Below are 21,857 nucleotides of genomic sequence, written 5' to 3'. Positions count from 1 at the left end.
AGCGCTGAAGAGATCCCGAGATCTCTCATAGACTAACATTGCGAACCCGACGCTTGTTTCTACACTGCACCCGGCCGCCCCTGCGCCGCTGAGGGTGAAATTTCTGTGTGGGCTTGTGTCCCCCCCGGTGCCCTACAAAACCCCCCTGGTCTGCCCTCCGAAGACGCGGGTACTTACCTGCAAGCAGACCGGAACCGGGGCACCCCCTTCTCTCCATTCTAGCCTATGTGTTTTGGGCACCACTTTGAACTCTGCACCTGACCGGCCCTGAGCTGCTGGTGTGGTGACTTTGGGGTTGCTCTGAACCCCCAACGGTGGGCTACCTTGGACCAAGAACTGAACCCTGTAAGTGTCCTACTTACCTGGTAAAACTAACAAAAACTTACCTCCCCCAGGAACTGTGAAAATTGCACTAAGTGTCCACTTTTAAAACAGCTATTTGTCAATAACTCGAAAAGTATACATGCAATTTTTATGATTTGAAGTTCCTAAAGTACTTACCTGCAATACCTTTCGAATGAGATATTACATGTAGAATTTGAACCTGTGGTTCTTAAAATAAACTAAGAAAATATATTTTTTCTATAACAAAACCTATTGGCTGGATTTGTCTCTGAGTGTGTGTACCTCATTTATTGTCTATGTGTATGTACAACAAATGCTTAACACTACTCCTTGGATAAGCCTACTGCTCGACCACACTACCACAAAATAGAGCATTAGTATTATCTATTTTTACCACTATTTTACCTCTAAGGGGAACCCTTGGACTCTGTGCATGCTATTCCTTACTTTGAAATAGCACATACAGAGCCAACTTCCTACAAAAATGATCCTGAGCTACTAATATTATATATGTAATAGTAGACATACAGGGAGTGCAGAATTATTAGGCAAATGAGTATTTTGACCACATCATCCTCTTTATGCATGTTGTCTTACTCCAAGCTGTATAGGCTCGAAAGCCTACTACCAATTAAGCATATTAGGTGATGTGCATCTCTGTAATGAAAAGGGGTGTGGTCTAATGACATCAACACCCTATATCAGGTGTGCATAATTATTAGGCAACTTCCTTTCCTTTGGCAAAATGGGTCAAAAGAAGGACTTGACAGGCTCAGAAAAGTCAAAAATAGTGAGATATCTTGCAGAGGGATGCAGCACTCTTAAAATTGCAAAGCTTCTGAAGCGTGATCATCGAACAATCAAGCGTTTCATTCAAAATAGTCAACAGGGTCGCAAGAAGCGTGTGGAAAAACCAAGGCGCAAAATAACTGCCCATGAACTGAGAAAAGTCCAGCGTGCAGCTGCCACGATGCCACTTGCCACCAGTTTGGCCATATTTCAGAGCTGCAACATCACTGGAGTGGCCAAAAGCACAAGGTGTGCAATACTCAGAGACATGGCCAAGGTAAGAAAGGCTGAAAGACGACCACCACTGAACAAGACACACAAGCTGAAACGTCAAGACTGGGCCAAGAAATATCTCAAGACTGATTTTTCTAAGGTTTTATGGACTGATGAAATGAGAGTGAGTCTTGATGGGCCAGATGGATGGGCCCGTGGCTGGATTGGTAAAGGGCAGAGAGCTCCAGTCCGACTCAGACGCCAGCAAGGTGGAGGTGGAGTACTGGTTTGGGCTGGTATCATCAAAGATGAGCTTGTGGGGCCTTTTCGGGTTGAGGATGGAGTCAAGCTCAACTCCCAGTTCAACTCCCAGTTCCTGGAAGACACCTTCTTCAAGCAGTGGTACAGGAAGAAGTCTGCATCCTTCAAGAAAAACATGATTTTCATGCAGGACAATGCTCCATCACACGCGTCCAAGTACTCCACAGCGTGGCTGGCAAGAAAGGGTATAAAAGAAGGAAATCTAATGACATGGCCTCCTTGTTCACCTGATCTGAACCCCATTGAGAACCTGTGGTCCATCATCAAATGTGAGATTTACAAGGAGGGAAAACAGTACACCTCTCTGAACAGTGTCTGGGAGGCTGTGGTTGCTGCTGCACGCAATGTTGATGGTGAACAGATCAAAACACTGACAGCATCCATGGATGGCAGGCTTTTGAGTGTCCTTGCAAAGAAAGGTGGCTATATTGGTCACTGATTTGTTTTTGTTTTGTTTTTGAATGTCAGAAATCTATATTTGTGAATGTTGAGATGTTATATTGGTTTCACTGGTAATAATAAATAATTGAAATGGGTATATATTTTTTGTTTTGTTAAGTTGCCTAATAATTATGCACAGTAATAGTCACCTGCACACACAGATATCCCCCTAACATAGCTAAAACTAAAAACAAACTAAAAACTACTTCTAAAAATATTCAGCTTTGATATTAATGAGTTTTTTGGGTTCATTGAGAACATGGTTGTTGTTCAATAATAAAATTAATCCTCAAAAATACAACTTGCCTAATAATTCTGCACTCCCTGTATAGGGCATGATTTAATCAATGCCTCCCTTGTTTAAGATTACCAACAGTGATCATCTCAGTGCATTAGTCACGGCTGCCAGCATACTGTAAATGTAAAAAAATGCTTTGTCAATGTGAAATGCCTGTACATGAGTAATATATACCAGCTATATTTACAATGCCCCTGGCACCAAGTGAATAATATTAGCAATAAGTCTCCCCCAAATTGTTGATTTTTAGCACTCAAATATCAGCTTTAAATATATTTTGGAACTTAAAATATATTTGTCCAAACATCAGCATATCAGTTCTTAAAACATACTCATTTTCAACCCAAATACATGCTTTTCAATTTTAGCACACACATTAATTCAATCAAGCAAAAGCTTCTAATTTAGTTGACTGGACTGCACACAGGAGAACTACTTACAGATAGCTGGAGAGCTACCAGTCAATAGCTCATGAGCTACTTGTTGGAGAAGCCTGAAATACAACACACTGCATGTACAGTACGCTACACCATGCATTATACAGCAGTGTAAAGCATACTGCACTAGAAAGCAAAAAATAGACTGCACATTGAATTAAACAACACAATGCTCGAGACAGCAGGCTACACTCAATAGCATACAATTCTAAACAACAAACTGCACTAGACTGCACGCTCCACTAGACAAACCATTGCTAGGCCATGCCTGACAGCTGATTACTGTACTAGGCAGAATACTGCATACATTGACCTTATCGAGAACTAGACAGCAACTTGTATTAGAATGTCTACTTGGCTGGAATGCACACTGTAGTAGACTGTTTGCTGATTCAGAAACCCTGTTGCAGTATTCAGCAACCTGTTCTAAACAGAATGCAGTACTGGTCAGCACTGTATTAGGCAGTATGCAGCATTAGGCTACATTCTCCTCTGGACCAGATACTGTACTAAACAGCATGCAGCAAGAGAACGCAGTCAGTACTATGTTGTCCTAGATAGCAACTGTACTAAACAGCACACTACCCCGCACTTTACTAACACACTGAACTGGATAAGCTTGTATTAAACTACACTAGATAAAATGCTGCTCTACAAGGCTGAATCTACTACCTAGTACACTGCACTAAACTGCACACTGTACTGCACTACCCAACACTCGATAGGCAGGCAGGGTGCTGCACTAAATGACACCCTATTTTATACATCACTCTGTATGGGGCAGCATGCTGCCCTAGACTACACTCTGCACCATAATGCACATGCTTTTAAGACAGCTCAATGATCAAATGCACATATGGCCTTAATAGGAATTGTACAAACCGACATTTCTGCCCACTAATACAACCTGCTTCTCCAGTAACACATTCCACCTGCTAAATTGCTGTTTCTATCAATTGGACAGGGTATTCTATATATACATCCCAGTTATTGTTGGTTTTTAAAGTGTCAATTATGTACACAGGAGTAGTACCCCTACATAGGTTGTTGCAGACATAGTACTGGCATTCTTGAATAACGGTCTCATCAATTTATAACTTTTTAAATAGCGTTGCAAAATCTCCAATATTCTTTTATATGCTCTGAGGAAGACACTGTTTCACTCCCATTTGAGGATACGCATGTTATAGTCAGAAAGAATATATTCAAGATAATTGACCAGAAAGAGTTTCCAAAACCAGAATTTGATTAGACTGTACATTATGATGGGTTCTTGGAAAAAGTCAACGTGGAATACATAATCAATGGGCTTGTGATATGTTGGTAGAATGCTTGCACACAAATACAAATGTGTAGGCGGATTTTTATTGATTGTAATATCAATTAAAGGAATTAAGTTTCAGACGGGCTAAATCACACAGCCATTTGATTAAGCCAACACATGTCTGGCGACAAACGCAACTGAACTGCTTCATCAGGGCCTAACAAAAAATCAAGAGTATTAAATCCACCAGAAGATAGGATAATGGACCAATAACAAAAGAATACATATTGGTTTGGTGACAGGACAACTACAGCGGATAAGATAGAAACATAAGACCAAACACAAGATAGAACAACAATGACATTAAAATCAACAGAATTGATGTAATAAAAACATGACTCTTGGGACAAGTTACAACAATCATGATTAATAACAAGTCATAAATGCAGTGATTATCATAAGTGGTGTTGCACATAGCCAAACCCCCATTCTAAGAATAATCTGCCTTATTAAATTTGTATTGTACCTTTTGTTAAAGTCAGATTGTTATTGCCAGGGTTTTTAGAACAACTGCTGATTACAGCATTCATGTGTGCCTATTGGTCCTAATATTCAACCTTTTATGGGCAGTTCCAGAAAATCTCTCAAAGAACAGGCTCTGCACTAGGGCAATTGACAAAGTGCGAGATCCATGGTTACAGTCAGCTCAAGTGCTATCGTCTTGCGTTAAGTATGGAACAAGAACCCTGCTTGAAGTGCTGCTGGACGGCTCTGAAAGGACAGTGTCCTGCATGCTGTACAATATGATGCTGAGTTGCAGCTTTCATAGGAAAACCCACCGGCCAGTAGAGTTCAACAGCCTAGCTGCTCTCCAAATCTGTGCCAGCATCGAGGAGATCTATGCTTCTCCCAGACATGAGGTAACTGTGCTTGCTGTACAAGAGGAAGAACCCAACGTCCTCTCTCTGCATCACTTGTGGCCCAGGAAAAGAGTCATCACCTGCACTGTCCGTTGGGGTGCCCGCTACGTCCTTGTGCCCATATAAGCTGCAGGGAAAATGTGTGGGCCCCCAGCTGCTTCCAGAAACAACCAGAGGCATCTCAGCCTCTTGGCTCCAACACCTGTCCTGAGTATATCGGAGAGGTAGGTAGACAAGGCCGCTCTGAACCTTGACAGTGACTATCCATGAAGTAATTCCAGAGATATCAAAGCTTTAATTCTGAGTTTGTTGTTTCCAGTTTTGTTCTGGCTCTTTGGATCTGTGGTCACTCCTGGTGCTAAGAAAATCAAAATGCAACCAGCAGTTCCAATGCTTACAGGGACTTTAAAATACCTTGTGCCCTGGATGGGTATTCCAGGCCTAGCTACAGTCCCCTATTAGTAGTCTCTGAGGTAGTGGTAGTTGAATGGACTGTGGTAAGACACCAGACACTTGGCATTGCCCATTTACCCCTAAAGTGAACATTTGGGGTTTTAAGGCGTGGCTGAGCTCTTTGCGCTTTTGGGATGGCTGTGGCCATCACACTTGAGTCTGAGAGGTTCCCTGTCAGGGGGACAAATCTTGTAGAACAAATGGATAATTTTTTTTATTTGAAGTGTAGCAACGTGATTGGGGCCACCAAGTTCTATCTAATGAGAAACTGAGATTTTCTTTACATAGTCATATGTTGTGTGCAGTATTTAATGTATGGCTATTAAATTGCTTTGTTTTAACAAGGTAAAGCCCTGACTGAAGTGAGGACTGTCCTGAGTGATAGTACTGTCTTATTCTCAGTCTCTAGTCCTCATCTTGTTGAGCCTTAGACTTCACTGTTCCACACTCACAAGAGAGTCAAGTGTTAAACAGGAATAATTGGCAATCCAGCTTGCAATCCAATAGTATTGTGGGCCAAGAAAACAAGCGGTAAACAACCTTAGTTTATTACAGTGACCTTTGACTGCACTGGAGTAACATGAACCAGGCCTCACACTCTTACCACAAAGTATCAGTCCTCGTTTAGAATACACAATCGGACATTAAGTTGTACATCAAAGGTTACTGGCACAGTAGCCCTGTACCGTTGTGCTTTGTCAAAATTCTGCCAGATTGTACATTTTCCTGATAGACGACCAATGCCAGAAAGTCTCTGACAAGTGCTCCATCTGTCTTTTGTTGTTGTTCAACCAGTTGACTAGACTCTGCTGGAAATCAGAGTCCACTCAAACGGCAACTTCTTTACTGGTTGGTGGCAGCTAACCGATTGTCATGGTGCAGAGGCTGCTTTGCCGGAACTCAAAGCTGGGCAGATAACTTTATACGGGAGAGTAAAAAAATATTTAGAATGTCATGAGGGCTCCACTCAATTATTCAGAATGAGAGAGGTTTGTGTTTGACAAGTGTTTGTCTATAGGAGATGTGGCACAGTGCAGTATGGTGGTCCTTTATTATGTATGTTATTCCAAGTTTGTGGGTTGGTGTCTATGGAAGCTGTAGTATAGAAAGGTAGCAATATCCCTGCCCTTGAATTTTCCCCTACACCGCTGTCTGCATTCCCCACTGACTGCCTTAGCCATTTTAAGCCTGAACCTGTATGCATAAAAGCCTCAATGTAGCAGGGTGCTTTCTTTGTGTTTACCTTTCTGTGATCAAAGATGGTCTAGATCAGCCAGTGGAAAGAGAGAAACACCTGGACAAAAGAATGTGTCCAAGGGTATGCGACTACCAAATACCTAAAAGACAGGCGGTGTATCCACCCCTTTCTCCTGTGTCCAGCTCTGTCATCGCCAGGCAAGGACAGCTGACCCTGGCAACTGTCTATGTCTCTCTAAGGTACCATTACAAGAGCATGTGCGTGCTATCCCATACATTAAAAGGAAAATGTTACTTACCCAGTAAGCATCTGTTTGTGGCATGTAGTGCTGTAGATTAACATGCTCTACATACTTCTGTCATCTAGTGTTGGGTCTGGAAAGTTACAAGTTGTGTTTCTTGGAAAACGTCTTTCGAGTCATGAGGTGTAGCGGCGGCTCCTCTTGCTGCAAATGCGCATGGTCCTGGGCTCCATATTCAGATTGTTTTCCCGCAGTCAGTTGTGAATGGAGTGTACAGCAAATATGAGCAATATATGTTGACCATGCATGTAAAACTTATATTAGATTACTGCAACGACCACAGGTGTCCGGAAAGGCGGGTGGTCGCCTGTGAATCTACAGTACAACATGGCACAAACAGATGCTTACTGGTAAAGTAACATTTTCTGTTTGATGGAATGTGCGGCTGTAGATACACATGCTCTGCATATATTATAAAGCAGTGACGCCCCACAAGCTTTGGCTAACGTGTGGGTGTTGCAGTGTTTTGAAAAAGAGTAAGAAGCACTGCCTGACCTACATTAGCTTGTTGGCATGGTAAAACATCCATGCAGTAGTGTTTGGCGAATGTGTGCGGTGTTGACCATGTAGCTGCCTGCAGGTGCTAGCTATGGGTATGTTACCTAAAAAAGCTAGATGCACCTTGTTCACGTATTGAGTGTGCTCTAGGGGCATGGTAGTGGTCTCTTAGCTTTTGCATAACAAGTTTGTATACGCTTTACAATCTATTGTTATACTTGATTCAGTAACACAGATTCCTTTATGAGGTGGAGAGAAAGTTATTTTATCTTCCTAAATCTTTTAGTTCGATCAATATAGAACATAAGTGCTCGCATCACGTCTAACGTGTGGATTGTTCTTTCAGCAACAGGCTCAGGTTGTGAAAAGTAAGATTGAGATGAAACTGAGATATTACTTTTGGGAGAAATTCTGGATTGGTACGAAGAATTACTTTGTCTATATGTATTTGGGAAAAATGGTTCTTGTAATTTTAATGCCTGGAGCTCACTCACACGGTTTCACAAATTGACTGCAACTAGAAAAGCCATCGTCCATGAAAGAAACTGTAATGGGCATAAGCAGAATGGTTCAAAAGGCGATCCATTAAGCCGAATGAGTACCATGTTAAGATTTCAGGAAGGCACTGGAGGTGATCTTGGTGGCATCCCCCTTTTAAGTCCTTCCATAAAAGCTTTTATGACATGGATTTTCAAAAGAGAAGACATTTGTCTGTTCTGGAGATACATAGCGATAGCTGCTAGATGCAACCATATAGAAGTATACGCCAAGTTTCCTTGTAGAAGACCCAAAATAATATTTTGTACGGACACCTGCAAAGGGTTTCACTTTGTAGAGATGCAAAAGTGAACAAAGCATCTCCACTTTGCCGCATAGCATGCTCTTGTGGTTGGTCTGAGTGCGTCTTTAAGGATGTCCATACATTCTTGAGGTAGATTCAGATATCCAAATTTTATGACTTCAGGAGCCAAATTGCAAGATTCAACTCCTTGGGGCTTGGCTGCCTGACTGGTACCCGATTCTGAGTGAGAAGGTCCAAGCTGAAGGAAAGCTTCTTGTGAAGTACTTCTGACAGATCCAGTAGAGTGGTGAGCCATGGTCCTCTTAACCCATGTGGGTGCCACTAGAATCAGTGAGAGCTAAGTTTGTCTGAGTTTCCGAACCACATACCGAAAGAGAGGGAGAGGTGGAAAAGCATAGGCAAATATTCCTGACCAGTACATTCATAGAACATTGCCCTGAGACTGAGGGTGTGGGTACCTGGAGGTGAGGTTTGGGCATTTTGCATTTTCCTTTGTTTGCGAATAGGTCTATATTTGGAAACCCCCACCTTTGAAAGCAAGAATTTAGGACTCTGGGGTGGAGATCCCACTCGTTGACTTGGTGAAGCATCCTGCTGAGGAGGTCGGCTAAGTTGTTGTGTGAACCGAGAAGGTATTCTGCTAGCAGGTAGATCTTGTGTTGAAAAAAGCCCAACGCCAAATTGTCCGTGCAAGGAGAGACAGCTAAAATAAGTGCTCCCTACCGTTTATGAAGGTAGAACATGGTTGTCATGTTGTCTATATGAATAAGAACTACTTTGTTGACCAGATGCATCACAAAAGCTTTGAGTGATAAATGAACAGCTAGCAATTTTAGATTGTTGATGTGCATCATTTTGAGTGTTTGATCCCAAAGACTCTGTAATGTGAGATTTTGAAAAGGAGCATTCTATTCCATTTGGGAAGTGACTGTTGAAAGTGACTTGTCAAACCAGGTCCAGGAATGGCCGCCCTTTCGAAAGGCTGGTTTTGTTCCACCACTGCAGAGAGAAAAAAGGTGCAGTTGTCAGCTAACACTAGATCCTCCAAGTGATCCTGTGCTTGAGACCATTGGCATGATAGACATTCCTGCAACGGGTGCATGTGCAGATGTGCGTGTGGCACTATTGCAATGCAAGAGGTCATCATTCCCAGAAGTTTTATTATTAGCTTCACTGGAACCCATATACTCGGGCGCAAGTGAAGATTTCGTTCTTGAACATTCCGAATTCTTTGTGTATTTGGATAAGCTATGCCAAGCTGTGTCTGGATTACAGCACCAAGGTAGGGCTGTATCTGAAGTAGGGTGAGATGCGATTTCTGAAAATTGATTGTGAACCCCAACCAGTGAAGCAAGTCTATAGTGGTAAGAATATGGTTGAGACACCGATTTTGAGAGCTGACTTTGATAAGCCAGTCCTCTAGACAAGTGCAGACATGAAACTTTTGTCTGTGGAGGTGGGCTGCTACCACCGCAAGACACTTTGTGAACTCTCTTGGTGCTGTGGTGACCTTGAATGGAAGCACTTTGAATTGATAGTGCTGGCCTTTTATGACAAATCTGAGAAACTTGTGATGAGCTGCGTAAATAGGAATATGAAAAGTAGGTGTCTTTCAGATCTAGTGCTGATCTAAAATGGCCTTTCTGAAGAAGAAGTAACAAATCTTGAAGAGTGACCATGTGAAAATGTTCTGATATTATGTAATGATTTAAGGGTGATCTGAGATCCAGAGTGGGTCTTAGGATGCCATCTTTCTTGGAGATAAGAAAAAGTGAATACACACCTGTTCCTTGATGCTGAATAGGAACCAGCTTTATTGCTCTTTTTGCAAACAGCGATTGAACCTCCTGTTTGAGGAAGGTGATGTGATCTTGCAAGAATTTGCGAGTGGACACCCATTGATCTGCTGTGATATGCTGCTAGTTTTGTGAAAAGAACTGAAGGCGCCCTCCTACAGGTGACTGGTGTGCAGAGGTGAGCTGAAGTAAGTCACTGCTTGGAGGCAGTGGTAGATGCTCGAGAGGAAGTTGATTTGCCTCTACCTTTAGCCTTATTTCCTCTATAGAAGCCTCTAAAGAAACCTCTGTGTGAGGATGTACGTGTCTGACCTCTGATGTATGTTGAGGATGACTTGGCTGAGAAGGTTTAGAAGCCGTTTTTTCATTATGAAACCTCCCTTGCGAATTGGGAAGATGGAGCGCACCTCATCATCCATTTTCATTTACTACAGGGCCTGATCTACTTGGGGCTCGAAGAAGTGTTGTTTGTCAAGAGGGCCATTTAAAATTGTTTGCTGCACTTCTAGTTTAAAACCAGAGATACATAACCATGCATGTCGGCGTAGTAGAACACTAGTGTTGATACCGTTGGTTGCAGTATCAGCTGAATCTAATGCACAGCGTATGGAGCTATTCGATAAGAGCTGCCGTTCATCTATGTTCTTCTGAGAGGTATGGGAGCATTTGCTCCATTTCGTCCCAGTGGGCCCTATCATAAGTTGCTAGGAGTCCCTATGTATTAGCGATTCTCCAGTGCTTAACTGCTTGAGCAGCCACACGCTTGTCTGATGCATCAATAAGTTTAGACTCCTTGTCAGGAGGTGGTGTGTCTTGGGAGTTGACTCTTTTCCTAGCATTGGTTACGGCTATAAGGTCAGCTGGGATCTGACTCTTAATATACACAGGATCTGAGGGGGAGGCCTTATATTTCTTCTCCTCCCTTGGAGTAATAACCTGAGCCCTAGCTCGATCTTGGAAAATGTCTGCATGTCTAAACATTCCCTTAAGCATTAGGAGATACTGAGTATTCTTATGAGATGATGTAAGCGTCTAAAAAAGGAAACCTTCCTCTATAACAACATCATTATGCAGCGGTACCTGATGGTAAGCTGCAGCCCTCCCTACTAGTTCCTAGAAAGACGTAGTGTCATCAGGTGGTGAAGGCCTAGCAGGGTATACTGCAACATCTAGATCTGTGTATGTATCAACATCATATTGACACCAGGGATCTTTGTCTGTGTATAACTGGTTTTAAGTCCTCTCCAGTATCCCCTGCAATGTAACTCCAAGGGATTACTATGCAATTGAAGCGGAGACAGAGAATGTGGTGGAGGAGAGGAGGCTCAACAGTCTCCTTTTTGTATGTCCTTATCTGTCCTCCTTTGCTTGACTGAAGGTGTAGAATGGTCCAAAGCCCCCTCAAAAGAGAGCTGTCCTAAGGAGTGGAGATAGCGGTTTTTACCAACACCCTTCCTGTTTTAAGCTGGATATGCAGCTAAGATTGTTTGCCTTGGAGCTGCTACTTCATTTTATGCAGGATGGGCTCCAATAGTGATTTCGATTCAGAGCTCTTTTTAGACTCAAGTTTCTTCGGTTCTGAAGTGGATAGTTTTGGTGCCGAAGTCGTCGGAGCAGAGTCAAGCGGTCTTTTCGGTGCAGAGAGAGCCAGAGTCAAATAGGAAGTGGAAGGTTTCTGTGCCAAGAGAGATTGTGTTTGGCTTGGAGTAGAAGCAACCACTTACGGCTTAGTTTTCGGTGCCAAGCCCGAGGGCGGGGAATCCAAAAAGGGTTTTCCAATGCCTGCCATGGCTGGAATACGTTGGCAGGCATTGGAGAGTTTTAGCTTCCAAGGTGGTATGTTTTTTGGTCAGGGCAGGGGGTGATTTACTCATGGTTTGTTGACCTGGGGGAACTTCCTGCGTCTCCAATGTGACTTCAGTTTCGGAGTCCAAATCTTGTATGGAGAATGCCTCCTCCTCTGAAACTGAGGCCTCCTGGATCTCCTGCTCTGTGTCCGACGTGGTGTCCTCAATACCGAAAATGTTGAGCGTCTGTTCTATCTCCTGCCTCTGTATCTTTCTTCAAGGAGCTCTTCTGTTCCGTAGAGTCTTTTTTGACCTAAAAAACTGGTAAGCCTCACAATCCTCCTCTCCGTGCTCCAGCGACAAACAGTTTACAGACCTGATGCTGGTCAGTCCAAGGAAATTTGGAATGGCACTTCGGACAGAAACAGAAGGGCGTCCATTCCATCAGTCTTCCATCCTCCAAAGATGTAAAGTGAAGAAAATGGCTGCCCGAAGTGCCCGAGTCGAAAATTCGAATCCCAAGAAGATTTCTTCAGTCCCGGATCGAAATGGATAAAGAATAACGCATTCAGAAACAATACCGACGGGGTTGGAGAGGGTTTCTAGAACAGAAGAGACTTACACTCTCGAACTGGAGCTTCGAAGAAACACGACCGGACCCGACAGCGGAAGAAAACAATCTAAAGATGGAGTCCAAGGCCATGCGCATTAAAAGTAAGAGGAGGAGTCACTACACCTCGTGACTCGAAATACTTTTTCGAACAAAAACAACGTATAACCTTCTAGACCTAACATTTGATGGCAGAAGTATGCAGAGTAAGTGTATCTACAGCCACACATCCCATCAAACTTCCATTTTCATGAAGCCTACAACACAATTAATGACAACACAACTGTATTTACCTTTATAACTCTTTATATCCTCCTCCGGTTTCTCAATTTTTGCACGTTCATTATTTTTTAATTTCGCCATAATTTTTTTTATTTCTGGCTCTGGACCCTGAAATTTTACAGCATCACACCTGAAAGAGTACACAGGACTTCTTGGCATTAGTGAATAATCACAATTTGCATAATCTCTCAAAAGATCTTTTGATACAAATAAAATACAGTACTTAAATGGTCTCTGTGGGTCCAGAACACAGCATATATTACTATTCAAATACAAAACCCATAACTACAAGACTCTGAAACACACCATGCCTAAAAGTGGTAAACCCTGTTCTGGCTGCTCTAGAACCCTGGAGGAAATCGTCCACAATCCCTGATATTCTAAATTTCACCGTCACCACTCTAGGGCCCTGAAATAATAAGCATAAAATAATCCCAGCGTCAAGCACTCACAAATGGCTGCAAATAACGTTATACAAAGGTACAAATGCATATCATAATGAGGCTCTGGTAGGCCTAGGGTGTTTATGAAACACAAGTGCAGTGTGTAGGTATGACCTGCAATTTCATTAACAATTCACTTGTGACCATATATGGTGATGCTTCTATGTCTGACAATCCAAACTCAAGATAATGATACTGTCCTGATGAGAGAATGTTGCTCATGTGATCTGATATTATGTTAGTCCTGATACAGATGAAATGCACTGGATGATCACTGACGAACTTTACATATGAAAATGCAAAATTGCAGCAAAAACTCAAAGATATATATTTTGAACAAACAGTGAAGTGAAGTCTTTTGAAAAAGGGTGTTATTGAGATTGCTTACTTGGAAAGACTAAGTGCAGCACATGTTTTGCTTGATGGGCCAATACTCTCTTTCTGCTTTTGATACATTAGTCCTGCTCAGTGCTGATTTGCGAATGGTTCCTTTGTCAAGACTTTTTGCTCTGCAGCTTATCTCTAGGATTATCCGTGTGTTTGATTTGTCATTTAACAATGTCACTTCTTTTCTGCGATAGGATTATTATATTATTTCAGGACCTTTTCCTTTAGTACAAAGTCCCTTTTTTCTCTGTGAGGTTCTTTCTCGGTCGTAGTTCTGCATGCCGTCTCTTGTTGACTCCATGGTCTCTCTAAATGCCATACCTCCAACATCTGGACCACATAGACCATCCATGACCTTACAAAATCATTAACAGAAGACTCTTGGACCTAGAATTTTACATGGACACGTGGTTCTCAATACATTAAGAAGCATGCATTTTCATACCTCACTGGTAAAGCAAATATGTTTACCTGCCATGTGTTTCGGAATGTGATGCTAACAGCAGTGTGGGGCCCCCAGTGTAGGATCCAAAATGTCCCTTCAAAAGGTGTAAATTTGTGTCCCCTGCCCTGTGTGCCCAACTGTGAATATCTATTATCTCGGTTTCTAGATTTTGATGTCACTGTTTAACACAAATTTAGCATGTGCATGAAGGACTAGGCTGACTCTTGATTTGCGACTGGTCCTGGACCTGCCCTGATCCTAGAGGTGTACACCAATCAACCCCTAAGTAGTGACAGAAGGACTACTGCCCCGTCACGTATTCACACATGTAGTGCAATGCCCTGTGCCTGCCCTGCTTGAGCAGTTCTACCGCATGCCATGCAACAGTCCACCACAACTCGTGAACCTGCTTGCAAGCAGAAGGCCTTTTGCGGCCTTCTGCCGCCAGAGGAGATGGGTGAGAGACAATTTGTGCTACCAAACCTGGAGAGGATGTGTGCAAAGAGAGGAGCGGATCACTGCACCTAGCTAGGGATTATGCTACTGAGTTCCAGATTTAATGGGAGGCAAGATTTCCTGTGAGGGCCCTACTTAAGCACTCTGGACTTGCATTTGTCTATCAGGTATCTATGATATTATTGTGCAGGGTGCAGTATTATTCCTAACTATATAATGAAGTACTTGTCTTTTTTAAAAGGAGAAGCACTGGTCTGGGCCGTCACATTACTGCGCTGCTGGGTGCATTGTTGAATGCTGAGGATGTGTATAATCCTCACATTAACCCTCCTGAGAAGACTGAGGCTGCTCACCATCGCTACTGCCGAGAATGGAGTCCTGAGAGGACTGTACTTGGTCCAGTCTTCAGAGCCAAAGGAGGACAGGCCCCGGAACAGTAGAGGCAAACAACCCAGCCTCCTTGGCTGTTGCCCAGAAACCTCTGCCTGCCCTTTGCCCAACAATCAACAAGAGGGATGCAGGTAGGATAAAACCCCTCTGTGAGTCTCTCTTTTATTTTTAATTTTTTTAATTGTGCTTTGAAAGTAGTCCCTCTAAGAAAAGATTTGCATCCTAGGCCAGCAATGACTGTAGACATGGGTACGGAAGGTAGACACTGCCTGTGAGCTCTTTTAGGGTGTTTACTACCTCCCAAGATAGTTGAAGCGTATGGAGTCAAGTTTCCATTGCAGATTGTTTCAGAGTAATCCTAGGCTGGTACGGGGCCATGGGGTGAATGCTCTGCTAACACAGTACTGTAAGGTCACCAAAGGCTTCAGAAATGGCAAGGTTCTCTTTATATCATCTGAGAAAAGAACGTCGGTCACAGTCCCCCGGTGCCAGAAGTGATGTGCTGGGATATATTTCAGACACCCTTATTCTGTCAATACTTATAACAGATAGTGGCTTGGAGGGGAATTAATCCCTTGTACAGTGTAGTTCCTTCCAGTGTCCTACGCTGCTATACTGAAATCTCAGGAGACCAGTACTTTGGAGTCTTTGGAGCGCTACACCTCGGTATCTCTAGAAACCCTGCACCTTGGTATCTATGGAGGTCAGCATCCTGTAATGTCTGGAGCCTAATACCATGGAATATCTGCAGATCAGCATTTTGAAAGCTCTGATGTCCTGCACCAAGGAATCCCTGAAGCCCTGCCTCCCGGACTTTCTGGAGCTCAGCACCTAGGGATCTCTGGAGTTCTGCACCTTTGAATCTTAGGAGCACTCTACCTTGGGAATCTCTGGAGCACTATACCTTAGAATGTCTGCGCGCAGAATTCTCTGAAGGTCAGCTTCTTGGAAGTCCTGGAATCTTGAACCTTAAATTCACTGAAATCTTGCGCCTTAAGAGTCTCTGAAGGCCAGCAAATTAAATTCTCTAAAGTCCTGCACCTTGGAACCTCTGCAGCCCTCTTCCCTGGAACCTCAGATGGCCAGCATCATGGAATGTCTGGGGCGCTGCACGTTGGAATCTCTAAAGGCTAACACCTTGGAACCTTTCGAGTCATGCACCTTGAAACCTCTGAGCCTTGCATCTTAGAATATCTGGTGCCCTTCACCTTGGAACCCTTTGGACCTGCCCTATGGCATTTTTTTTTTTTTAACCTTGTGCCTTGGAATCCCTGCAGTCCTACACCATTGGATCTCTGCAGCCCAGTTCCCAAGAGGCTCTGAAGGCCAGAACCTTTAAACCTCTGAAATCCTACACTTGAGACTTGATCTTGTAATTTCCACAGCCATGCAACTTTGAATTTACATGGCCCACCGCCTTAGATATGCACTGTAGTGCTGTTCCTCTCTCCTTTGATCAGATAGCATGACAAGTTATGATAAATGGAGTCTGTTATGTCACTCTGAATATTGAGGTAGAATCAGATGACAGAGGATTAGATGGTTAGAGATAAAAATGCAGAGGATTAAAGCAAAGTCTTTGAGGACAGGTATAAGGATCTGTTTCTTGGTGAGAAGGTGCAGAGGAGTGCAGTGAAGCTTCTGAAGATTCAAGAGGATGCTACGGATTGAAGAGACATCACTGAGGGCTGGAGAGAGGTTTCTTAGGAACAGTTAGAATCTATGTGAGATTCCTGGGAACGTGTGGTAACATCTCTGCAAAGAAGGGACTTCACAAAGGATTGTGAACAGCTGTCTGAAGTGGACATGTTTTTTCCGTTTTTTTTTTCTTTGGAACTTTTAGGAAATTTCTAAGTACTATATGGATGCGCATTGGCCAGCAAAGGGTCCAGGAAGTCTTAAAGGAGTTTTCGGAGTGCCTCAAGGAGTTATCTGTGGACTCAGTGGGTATTTTCCTACAACTTTTTTAGTTTTTTCAAAAATTCAACAAAAAAAAATCTGAAAACTCAAATCATTTTCAGATTTTGCAAAAGAGTTTCCCAAGGATTCTACAGAGGTTTCTGTAAACACAAGGGATTTGTGTAAGGATTCAATGGAGTTTTCAGAGCAGGGGCTCCATACTCTCTGGAGTGGAGTTTCTGAGACCTGGGATAATCACCACAGAGTTATACTAGGAGGCCTTTTCAGGATAATTTGCTCAACAGTGGATTTATATCAGCTCAGCAGTGATCTTTCCATAGTGCACCCTGTACCGCTTGGTAAAAACTGAGATTAGGAAAATAACCAGCCATACCTTTTCAGGGTGCTTTTGATGTCCTGCAAAACAGAGGAAAACAGGATGTTATTTTAAACAGAACACGTTAAATTCTAGAAGTAGTCTAACTGTAACAAAATTTGAAATCTGAGCTTCATTAAACATGTGGCAGTATTGTCTGAGGAAAATTTTGAGGAGCTGTTGCCTCCTCTGCATACTGTGTCTGTGATATTGTGAATGGGGTTACATGACACGCACAACCTGTAATAATCTTACAGAGGGTTTTAGGGCACAAGACAGTGGTGACCTGAACAGTATCACATGGCAATCACAGTCTGTGATAAACTGAATTTAATTCCATGCCTGTGAAATAATAGATCTGTGCCAAATTCCACAAACTAGAACGAATAAATAAGAAATAATGAATAGCTCCAGAAAGGAAATATTTTACAAAGAGCTTGTGGGAAACAGACCCCGAAGGATAACTGGAGCAAAATGTATCGTCCCCAATGTGACATACCAAATGAATCTCAGGTACTCCTTTCTGTGTGCCCCATGAACCTCCTTTACCTCTCATGTGTGCCTCTCACATTTACATTGCCCCACGATTTCCTCCTAAATACCTGTCCACATGCCCCTTATCTTGACTTCCAGATACCATTCTCTTGACTTCATTAACCACCTCACATTATGTTTTCCTACCTTCGCTGTATGCTTACATGCATAAGACTGGCTAGGCACAATGTGCCCAGATAATGTGAAAAAGTAATCGGCATGCACTGTGCTTGTCGGTTAGTTGTGCTAGGTTCTCAGCATCCAAAGGGTGGAGGGTCACTGTAAATTAGACAACCCTGGAAATCACGCAGGTTCCCCTCATTCGTGTAAAGCAACTCATAACACATTGTTTCCTTATGTATTTGCTAAGCAGTGTCTTACCTTCAGTAGTCCCCAAACTGACTCCTTGCACTTCTTCTCTATCTCATTTATAAGGTCATTTAGAGAGGTGATTTGGTTTGATAGTTTGGTGATATTTGCGTTTTCTACTTTGGTTATATTCTTCTCCATCTCTTCAAGTCTCCCCTGCATGGTCTTTTCCTTTTCTTTTAGAAGCTGATGCAGTTTTCCAATCTCAGATGCAATTTTCTTCTTTTCGTCTCTTAAAATGTTCTGTCAGCAGCAAAGAAAAGATGGTAAGATACTGAATCATACATTCACTGCCTTCCTTAGGGTGCAGGTCCAGAGAGGCAGGAGGTTCTGTCAAAGGCCAAAACATTAGGAAAATAAGCTTTTCTTCAGTTCTGAATTGCACTCCTACCACTCCTCCTTCTACCACCCTCCTTACATCTCACTCTCCCATCCCTCCCCAACTGGTTGGCAGGTGGGTGCTTAGTAGGGCTGGGAGCAAGTCGCACTTTCACACTGTGGAATTCTGTGGAGTTATCTAATAACTCTGCAAGATTCCTCTGAGTTCCACAAGCGCTGCAATTTGGGCACATTGCACTGCTCGTGCTGATTGGAAGAGCCGGTAGGTTGTCCCATGCAACAGCACAACCGAGGGCGCTGCTTCTTCCTGTCGCTCGAGTAGATTTTCTACGCAAGCAGCAGCTTTCTCAACACGAGCAGCAATGACCTGCCACAACCATTGGCGCTGAGAAATCACGCAGAGACTCATCCTAGCGCCTGCATTTTCTTGCTTGCCAACTTAGTGCTGGTGAGCCACACGCGACAAAAACTCTGCCACATGGCGGTTGGCAAAGTTGTTGCAGAAATGGGCAAAACTCTGCAAACTATGCCAGGGGAGCAGAGTTTACCGCCCTCTCCTAGTGCTTAGGAGGGAGAATCTGTGTTCTCTGTCAGTTTGTGGAGCTGAACAGACATATGTCAGGGAGAATCTAGTAATGTGGTTGTTAGTTTGAGCTGTGAATGAATTTGCTCAAAGCAGGAGAATTAATCAAAATAGATAAGACTACCTAAAAGGCTGGGGAGTGATGAAGGATGCCCAGCTCTGAAAGGTCTAAATAGACGTGCTTTATAGAATTCTTCAATAAATGACATGCTGAATTAAGGAATACCAGAGGGGTAGTGCTCGCACTGCAGATCTTCCTCCACCCAGTTTTCAGTATTTGAAAGGAAGAGAGGGGGTTGGTTTTATGTTTGAAAAGAAAAGTGGTTTAAGGGTTTTCTGGGAAGGGATTGGAGTAGAGATGTTTAGGGAAAGGCTTGTTGTGCGCTGCTCTTCATAGACCGGTTTAAGAGATTTTAATTACCATCTGTCACTGAAGCCAATGGAGGGAGTCAGGTGAGGCTGAGGTGGCCTGCGCTGGATGCGAGTCAAACTTCTGAGCTGGAGCAAATGTTCTTGTAACAGTGGAGTTTACCTGCTTTACTGAAATGCTTGCTTGTGTACAAGTTCAGAGCTCTGGGGTAGACACGCTGTTTCAGATTGAAAAGATAATTGTACAAGAAACGTCCATGGGATAAAACAACTTTGAAAAGTACCTTGAAAGAGGTGAGCTTTGTGAATACTGTAGAAGCCCTTTACTTCTTTGATAAAGGACTGCCGTGACTGAAGATAGGAGTACTGGTGTGGAACCATTAGAAGGGATCAGGCCGAGTGAATGTCAAGGAGAACACTTTCCCAGGCATATTTATTTTGAACCATTTATGAAACTAAACGAAACGAAACGAATGGATGCCACCCACAAATTGGCTTGTATTATTCCCAGAAAGCCCAGTGTCATCATGTGCATCTTTGGGGTAAATGCGAACCCCTGACTCCTTAGTCTCAAATATCACCTAACTTGAAAGTATTAAAAATTTCCCAATGCCAGCATAAAAAGACACAAAAGGATGATAGACGGAGTGTTGACCCTTTTCAAACACTCACTCCCAGTTACAGATCTGGTTTTAATCCATCATTCTTTTGCTCATGGAAACAGTCCAGCACGAACTGCCAGGCTAGGTCCTCCCTGGACCGGAAACGAGCATAAAAAGACATGCATTAGCTAATCCGATAGCGGAAGCAGAGAGTGGTTGGATAGGAAGAGTGAGGCTGTGGAGGGAGGAGCAAGACAAAGCAAGCTGCAACAATGCTTAGTGTCGGAGAAGCAGGATGGAGTTCTGAGTCACAGAGCGAACAGTTAAAGATGATGGGAATGGGGAAAAGAGAAACGGTGAGAGGGGGGATGAAAAATAAAGCCTGAGAGAGAAAAAATATTGAAAGGGAGAGGGGATAAGTAGGAAGTCTGAAATGGCACACAAAAAATACAAAGGAAAATAGTCACCCTGATGTTAGCAATGGAAGGCCACACGCAACCAATCAAAAAGAAAGGTAAAACCTCAGTGCACTAGTCACAGAACAAACAATAGGGTGAAAGCATCAAGCCAGGAGCAGGGAACTGAAATAGAGAACAAAGCCATTCAAGCATGAGCGAGATACAGACCAAAAGCTCACTGTCACCATTTTAAAATATTGGTTGAAATGCTGTAGTGACAGGCAGTTGATGTTTTTTGAAAAAAGACGACAAAATGTTTTTTAAATATTTTTTTTAAAGATTAACGTCTGACACTGCAGACCCACATAAAAACAAAAAATCACATTGCACAAATCTTAAAAAATAAAAAAAATAAAAGACGTGTGATTAATTTAAAATGGCCATATATCTTCAGACACCGGAGGAAATCCTACAAATCACATTATAAACATGTAAACATAACAGATGCACATACTTGGAAAATTGAAATTAAGAAATTGCTACTGAATTGCAATAAAACACGTAACTCATTTCAACTTCTGACACCACTTTAGCCAAGACAAACAACATATTGCATGTCCCAAAAACAGAGGTACAGGATGTCTGACTTGCAAAATGAAGGTGCACACCAAAGGGGGGAAGATGACAGAAAGTACAGTGTGTGGGATGCATTTATGTTTTTCAGCTTGTGATGATGTCAGATACGTATTTTCTTCAGTTATACAATTTTTAGGTACATTTAGCATACACAGTGATCTCTGCCTATGCTAAGTATTACTACATGTTGCAGAGTTATACCTAGAATATCACTGCAAATGACAATTAGTAGTAACTGTCCAGTTCTATATTGAATCTCAACTGCTTCCACCTTCTGATAAAGGGGTGTAGAGTTTTGCAATCTTATTACTGTACACAAACCCCTGCCCAGAGTTGCTTATTTATATCGAGGCCAATATTTACACCGTGGCATTGGTGTCAACCAATGTAATATATGTGCAGGTAAATCTCTGCCTGTAGATTTACCTTTGTGAATTGGGCCCCATGTTTTTTAGGAATGGGTGACAATATTGCCGAGTCCGATGGAGACCACCGCCACTGAAGGTCGGTCTTCAATTGCGTCAAACGCTCCAGAAGGATTGAGAGTGATGAGCAAGGCACTGACATTTAAGACCACCAGTCATCTCAGGTAGGTCTCCATAGACCACTGTACGAGTATATTCGTTCCTCAGAAGATATGGCTCATCTCGTTTATCAAACATTTATGGCTAGTGGTGTGACCCTTGCATGAGGGAACTGCGACCGCATGTTCAGATTCTTGTAAAGTAGAGCTTAAACTATTTAAAAAAAAAAAATCTCACTAGGGCACACCTTGCAGCTTTAGTATTTTCTCGTGTGATATCAGATAGCCTTATTGTGCTGCCTCGTATCATCAATCTGTCACACGTGTTTAGATTTCTTTGGTAGACAGTAAAT

General features: G+C 42.8%; 1 protein-coding gene across 1 annotated transcript in view; it reads right to left on the bottom strand.

The window, feature by feature from the left end:
- LOC138292677 (E3 ubiquitin-protein ligase TRIM39-like) overlaps nucleotides 1-21,857 on the bottom strand; it is a 47,544-nt gene that overhangs the window by 11,864 nt on the left and 13,823 nt on the right. The window contains exons 3-5 of the mRNA XM_069231393.1: nucleotides 18,067-18,297; nucleotides 17,170-17,192; nucleotides 12,767-12,885 (exon numbers count right to left, since the gene is read on the bottom strand). Coding sequence (XP_069087494.1) covers nucleotides 12,767-12,885; nucleotides 17,170-17,192; nucleotides 18,067-18,297 — 373 coding nt within the window. The remainder of the gene's footprint in view (nucleotides 1-12,766; nucleotides 12,886-17,169; nucleotides 17,193-18,066; nucleotides 18,298-21,857) is intronic.

Source organism: Pleurodeles waltl, chromosome 4_2, assembly GCF_031143425.1.
Source record: "Pleurodeles waltl isolate 20211129_DDA chromosome 4_2, aPleWal1.hap1.20221129, whole genome shotgun sequence".
Taxonomy (NCBI): domain Eukaryota; kingdom Metazoa; phylum Chordata; class Amphibia; order Caudata; family Salamandridae; genus Pleurodeles; species Pleurodeles waltl.
This window is presented reverse-complemented; position numbering and strand designations above follow the sequence as displayed.